The 6,032-nt window shown below is 46.2% G+C and overlaps 3 protein-coding genes across 3 annotated transcripts, besides 8 other annotated features; all 3 read left to right on the top strand.

The window, feature by feature from the left end:
* Positions 1 to 859: 859 nt before the first annotated feature.
* On the top strand, positions 860 to 1,570 carry TraAM80_05991 (uncharacterized protein; the record flags this gene model as incomplete). The annotated part of the gene is made up of 1 exon (XM_029382849.1): positions 860 to 1,570. The coding sequence occupies one exon, from the start codon at positions 860 to 862 to the stop codon at positions 1,568 to 1,570; it is 711 nt and encodes a 236-aa protein (XP_029237321.1).
* A 183-nt stretch (positions 1,571 to 1,753) lies between these two features.
* Positions 1,754 to 1,775: a microsatellite.
* Positions 1,776 to 1,799: 24 nt separating this feature from the next.
* Positions 1,800 to 1,830: a microsatellite.
* Positions 1,831 to 1,949: 119 nt separating this feature from the next.
* Positions 1,950 to 2,009: a sequence feature (A-rich).
* A 12-nt stretch (positions 2,010 to 2,021) lies between these two features.
* Positions 2,022 to 2,630, top strand: TraAM80_05990 (uncharacterized protein; the record flags this gene model as incomplete). The annotated part of the gene is made up of 1 exon (XM_029382848.1): positions 2,022 to 2,630. One exon carries the CDS (start codon positions 2,022 to 2,024, stop codon positions 2,628 to 2,630), a length of 609 nt encoding a protein of 202 aa, XP_029237320.1.
* A 927-nt stretch (positions 2,631 to 3,557) lies between these two features.
* Positions 3,558 to 3,581: a microsatellite.
* A 191-nt stretch (positions 3,582 to 3,772) lies between these two features.
* Positions 3,773 to 3,819: a microsatellite.
* A 16-nt stretch (positions 3,820 to 3,835) lies between these two features.
* Positions 3,836 to 3,856: a microsatellite.
* Positions 3,857 to 3,941: 85 nt separating this feature from the next.
* Positions 3,942 to 3,987: a sequence feature (A-rich).
* Positions 3,988 to 4,008: a microsatellite.
* A 119-nt stretch (positions 4,009 to 4,127) lies between these two features.
* On the top strand, positions 4,128 to 5,639 carry TraAM80_05989 (putative kinesin; the record flags this gene model as incomplete). The annotated part of the gene is made up of 1 exon (XM_029382847.1): positions 4,128 to 5,639. One exon carries the CDS (start codon positions 4,128 to 4,130, stop codon positions 5,637 to 5,639), a length of 1,512 nt encoding a protein of 503 aa, XP_029237319.1.
* Between the last annotated feature and the right edge of the window lie 393 nt (positions 5,640 to 6,032).

The following is a 6,032-nucleotide window of genomic DNA, read 5'->3' as shown; positions in this document are numbered from 1 at the left end:
GAGGCGTGGGTGAGGAGGCGCTGGGGCACGTTTTATTCTGCTGTGCGTCCCTTGCGGCCCGGCGAGCGAAATTTGGCTTTGAGGGGGTTTGAGGTGCCTGCGCTTCACTTTGGTCAGCCACTGGCTCGGTTGTTTTGCAATCCGTTCGGTCTCCGCGGCCACTGATTTGCCCACAGCCGGCGGCGACATAGAAGATGGTGGCGCTGGCCTGCTGAAGGCGGAGCGCCTTTAGTTTGTTGCTTTGATCGTTTGTCTTGTTTTGCTTCGGCTTCTTCCGCGCCCTCGTTTCTGGCACGCTGTACCCTAAAAACACCAAATCGCAATTTCTCCCCCACCACCACCACTTTTCTAAGGGGAGGCTACTCCGGCAGGATACTCGGATTCAACGTCTAAATTATCGCACAAAGTCGTAAATGGCGCCGATGCAATCCCCTCTGGAGGGTGGTGGAGCCTCCAGCTTAACCGTTGTTTTCTTCAATGAAAGGGGCGTGGGGCAGTATCTACTCCATGTAACTGCGGCGGCGCCTGCTTTTTTTTTTTTTGTTGTTGCGTCAAGGGGGCGATTTTCGGTCGTGCTTGTAATGGGAGGAGAGTATTTTGGGGTGTGTGGAGTGAACGAGCGAAGGGTTTGGAAGTGTGTTTCTCGTTTTCGTTTGAATTTGCGCCGCCGCATTTATGTGTGGCTGTCGGGTTCGTGTTTTTTTTTATTTTGCGGCGGGCGTTATGTGTGTGGGGTTTTGTGATCATCCGTCCTGCATTTGTTTGTATGATATTCTCCACTGTGTTATGATTATCATTGTTTTGGCGGCAAGGTCGGATAGGCATTGAAGAATAAGAGCGAATTTGTGTTTTTATTGCAATGGTTCCCCGATTATTAACTGTTGCACGCCCTCCGAGAAAGTCACAGTCGCCAATTGTGAAAGATACAACAGATGATGTCCTGGAAATATCTTCGGACTTCTCTGTTTTGCGGCGAAGGCCCAGGGATGCCATCAAAGCGGCCAAGCTACCCAACATAACTGTCGGAGTTTCTGCGCCGAACAACACATCCCGGGCTTTGTACAAGCGCTGCTTATCAGAGACAGCGTGTTTTCCATCAGAAACTTCTCAGTGGAATCGCAAGGGAAAGCCATTCGCGTTAGATGATGCAAAGCCCTCTGCTGAGTCATCACTTGCGCTTACGGGTTGCTCATTTTTTCATCTAGGAGATGATGTATTTGATGATGTGACCAATGTTTTGGAGAACACTTTGCGGCGTCAGTGCTTTCAACCCATCTGGTCCCTTATCGGAACATTTAAGACGAATATTCATTCTGTGGTTGATACGGATCCCCATCACGACACACTCAAGTGGTACCAGCGAACACCGAAGAACGACTTTCAACAAATGCGGATCCCCCTTTCTTCTATAAAAGAAATTAGAATATCGAGCGCGCCCCCAGAAGAAATGGGTCCAAATTGGGTAATTATTCGCACCTCGACTAAACCAACCCAAATTGTGTTTGGTTTTGAGAAGCTATCGGAGGCAAAAAGAATGAGAGCAGCCCTGCATTCTTTCCTGAATGCTTAGATACTTGTTTTTTATTTAACATTTTTTTTCTTTTTTTGATTTGACTTCTAGACTCAATGTACTCATATCAACCCATGTTTTTTTTGTTTTTTTTCTAGATAAATAACATCGCGAGTGTTTCATTATTATTATTTGTCCTCCTTAAAGGTGCCACTCGAATGGGATTTACCTCATGTTTGTATGGTTGTTGTTGTTGTTTTTTTGTATTTGCCTACTAGCTAAGATTGTGTACATATATATATAATATATATATGTATATAATCTTTCCTCTTGATTGTGGCCATCCACATCTTTGGCAGCGCAGCTGCCTTTGGAAAAGGGACTTATTCTTTTTTATCACTGTCTTTTTTTTTTTGGTTGTTTTAGGGAAAAGAGGTTATTTCTTTCTTATTTTGCTTTGTTCGGTATAACATCCTTTTTCTTTTTCTTTTTCTTTTTTCCTTTAAGGCAAATGCCGCCAAGAGGAAAGTCAGAGGGGCTGGTCACGAATGTTGCCGCACCGGTGTTCTCATTCCAAGATGAAAAATTCATTGAGCAGTTGCTACAATACGTTACGGAGCGCGACGAAACATCACTGGTTGTGTCGACAGCAAAGGCATTGGGTGCTGAAGACTATCTGATTGACCTCAAGCATCAGATTATCCTGGATTCGAGACTAGATTTTCTCCGTTTTTGTGTGGATCAGAAGTACGGGCCCTCTCAAATTCTACATCTCATCAAATGGATGGATTATTTTCAAGTTATTGTAGAGAAAGAATGTGGTATAGAGCAAATGCGGAAGGAGTTGATGAATTTCGTGTCTTCCGAAATTGAAGAAGGATGGAAGTGGCGGCAAGCACCTCCTGCTGAGGGAACTGCGGCAGAGCCACCTCCTCCTGCTAAGACCGTGAGTAAGAAGGGGGCGCGGGCTACCGATAAGGTGGCTGTTGAGGAAGTGGAGGTTACTGCCTTACTCCCTCGTGAAAATATTTACTTGACAAAAGAAGATGTGGGCCCGTTTTGCACATATCTTTTTTCGTGGTATCATTCAGCATGCATCTTTACATGTATATGTTGCTAGTCACCAACGTGAAACGAGAATGGCGAATGATTTTTTTGTTTCTTGGAACATCCCGTGCCTGCTCCCTCCTTACGCCTTCCCACGACGCAAGAGATGGCTTCCAAAGAACCATCTTCTTCAGATATGGATGCAATGAAGGAGTTGCGTGAAACGGAGTTGATGTCACTAGTCAATGAATACGAAGAGGCAAAAACTAGGGAAGAGTTGTGGCAGAAAACAAAACAGACAGAGGAGGAAATGCAGATTATCATTGAAAATGAGGGTACTAAAAAGGTGATTGAGGACACCTATGAGGGACTAGAAGCCGATCTGACGCAGAGACAGAAGCGCATTTTGCAGCGCATTACATCCCTGGAGAAAAAACTAGGTATTTATTCTTTTTCATAAATACTTGGCGGCAGTAGAAGAGCTAGTTGAAGCAATGGAAAGGAAAAGGTGAGGTCCGTATTTCTGTATGAGTGTGGAGTTATGAATGGAAACATCATTTTTTTTTTGTTCCGGTGAAGGCATAGAAGGAGGACGCAATTCTTCAGCTGATACCACGATTCAAGGGGGATTTGGAGGATACGTTACAAGATTTATATCCTCCTCGTCCCCCCTTTCTTTCTCTTTTGTCTCGCGCACAGTTACGTCTTTTTTTTCCCCGAATTTTGCTCCGCATTTTTATTTTCCAATTGCCACTTCTCTCAAGTGAAAGGCAACTCTCTTATCACGGGAGTTGTGCGAGTGCGCTGGGGCACATGCCATGTAGCATATTCATATGTATTGCCTCGCAGAGGTTGCGTTTACTTGACAGCATACGAATAAATATTTTCGAGGTAAATAAACCGGATATTTCTGCTGTTCGGTAAAAAGCCGTGTGAAAACGCGATTTTTGTTTGCTTGTTTACTTTTTATCTGCTCCATCTTGAGGAAGCGCTCAGTACACCCCCCACCCCCCACCCCCCACCCTTCCTTTTTTTTTGTTTGGATAGATCGATTGCGTCTGTCGTCGCCTTCTACGCAGCGGGGAGTCAAAGAAGGCCCACTGCGGCTCATAGATGAATGGGCATCACTTTAAAAGCTCTGACTCCACCATCCTTGTGACATTTAGCTATGTAAACACCATTATTTGTATTTGTTCTTGTACTGCCCTGTCACGCACAAAAGAAAAAACACGAAGACGAAAACAAAACAAAAAAAAAGAACATTGGCGGAGCCTTCTTGAGGGAGGGAGGGAGGGAGGGGGTGGGTGGGTTGGCGAGATCAGTTAGCGTTTTTTTTTTTTTTTGATCATAATGCGAGTCAAGAAAAAATATTTAAATGAATATGTTTCTTTTTTCTCCCTTTTTTTGACTTGAGTCCTGCTTTTCTTCACTTTCTTTTTTTTTTTTTTTTTACTGGCTGTAGCGCCTATTTTGTGCGCTTTATAGTCGTTGGCTATCCACAGAAGGCCTCCTTCGTCAAATTGGGAACGCACACACAGGCAGGCACCACACATAGAAAAACAAAAATAAAATGGAGCAGGTGAAGGTAGCATTGCGTGTGAGGCCGCTCTTGCCCACCGAGCGAGAACGCGGTGAAGACGAGAAAATTTCAGTGCTTCCAGGAGGGAAAAGTGTTCAGGTTGTCGCTCGTGTGAACCGTACCACTCAAAATCAGGTGCATACTTTCGACATGGATTGCTGTCTTGGTCCGGACGAGAATCAAAGGGAACTCTTTGCTAAATTAGGGATCGCGGAAATGTGCGATGCGGTTTTCAAAGGAAGGGCTGCCACGGTGATGTGCTTTGGGCAAACAGGTAGCGGCAAGACGTACACCATAAGCGGACACAACGAGGGGAAGGGGAGTGAACAGCTGACAGGGGACGGAATTCAGCTTACTGCTGCTCGTTATATGGCAGCAACGCGTGATGAACTCATGGCTGTTAATAATGACGTATCAACGACGATTACATTAAGGGTTTCTTATTTGGAACTATTCAATGAACGCATAAACGACCTTTTGAATGGGACTGAGGGACTTAAGTGCCGCTGGTCGAGGGATGCTAATAGTTTCTTTGTACAAGACTTGATGCTTGTGGAGTGCTTAAACGCTGATGACTTTCTTTTGGTTCTACAAGAGGGGCAGCTACGGCGAAAACGGGCCGAGCACCTCTTGAATGTTGATAGCAGTCGCTCGCATGTACTCTTCACGGTGTACGTGGAGGTATCAGAGGGGGATAGACCTGCTCGTCACGGCAAGATAACTTTTGTGGACCTCGCCGGGTCGGAACGCCTGCAAGATACAGGTAACCAAGCCGATGACAGCAAATTCATCAATCGATCCCTCTTTGCTCTCGGGAACGTCGTTGAAAAGCTCTCAAAAAGCCGCACACCAAACCAGCGAGACCATATTCCTTATCGCTCGAGTGTGCTGACGCAGTTACTGATGGACACTCTTGACGGTGGTTGTCACACGCTTCTGGTGGCATGTGTGACACCGTCCTCTCGGTTCGTAGAGGAGTCATTACGCACCATCTATTTTGCTCAACGGGCGCGAAGGATCCGGTCACGGCCGGTGGAACGTGTTGATGCAACACAGCAAGAAATTTACGGCTTGAAGGCGGAAATCCGTCGATTGCAGGAGGAAAACGCTCTCTTTCGGCGTGTTCTGGGTTTGCCTCAAACAGGTGCCGTCGATCCGAGTCGTTTGCAAAAGTTATGTCAAAAATCACCACGAGTGACGGCGACATCTTCCCCTGTGCCTGCGCGCGCCGAAAAAACCTCTTTCCCCAGTGGGAGTAACTCTCTCACACGCGCCACTCAACCCAGAGAGGTGGCGTGCAGGAACTCCAACAGTGAACCTGTGCTGCGCCCAACGCCATTAGACATTCTGGAACAACTTCCAAGCTCATCTGAGCTTGCGGCACGGCCACGACCGCTGCCGCTGCAGGGTAAACCAATGCAGCCGTCTTCGTCAGGAGCGATATCCGCCAGGTTTGGTTTTCACGTGGTGCCAAAGCAAAACAAACTCTTCTTCGGAATGTGAATGCACTGTTTCATTGCCTAAATCACTTTTTATGCCGGTTGCCTCGGTTGTTTTAGTTACTTGTTTTAATTGACTCTCTCTCTCTCTTTGACTTTGCTTCATGTTTCCGCTTCATATTTTTTTGTTTTTGTTTCCTCCCTACACCTTCTCACTCCTTCTGTTTTGCACAATACGAAGTAAAATAAAGTGACTGTTTTTGTTGTTGTTTTTTTGGTGGTGACCAAAATGCGGCTGCTGACGCACAATTTTCTTTGCTGCCTCGAGTGTCAGTCCTTCCCACTGCAACTTCGGGACGTGGAGGCGGAGGTGATGCCTTGTGAATTTGACTCTGCCTTTATTCGTTTGATGTTGGCCCGCATGGACTACAGTTTCATTCTAGGGGCGTTCAACGCC

This window comes from Trypanosoma rangeli (genome assembly GCF_003719475.1).
Source record: "Trypanosoma rangeli strain AM80 chromosome Unknown Tra_15.4_contig_00207, whole genome shotgun sequence".
Lineage (NCBI taxonomy): Eukaryota > Euglenozoa > Kinetoplastea > Trypanosomatida > Trypanosomatidae > Trypanosoma > Trypanosoma rangeli.
This window is presented reverse-complemented; position numbering and strand designations above follow the sequence as displayed.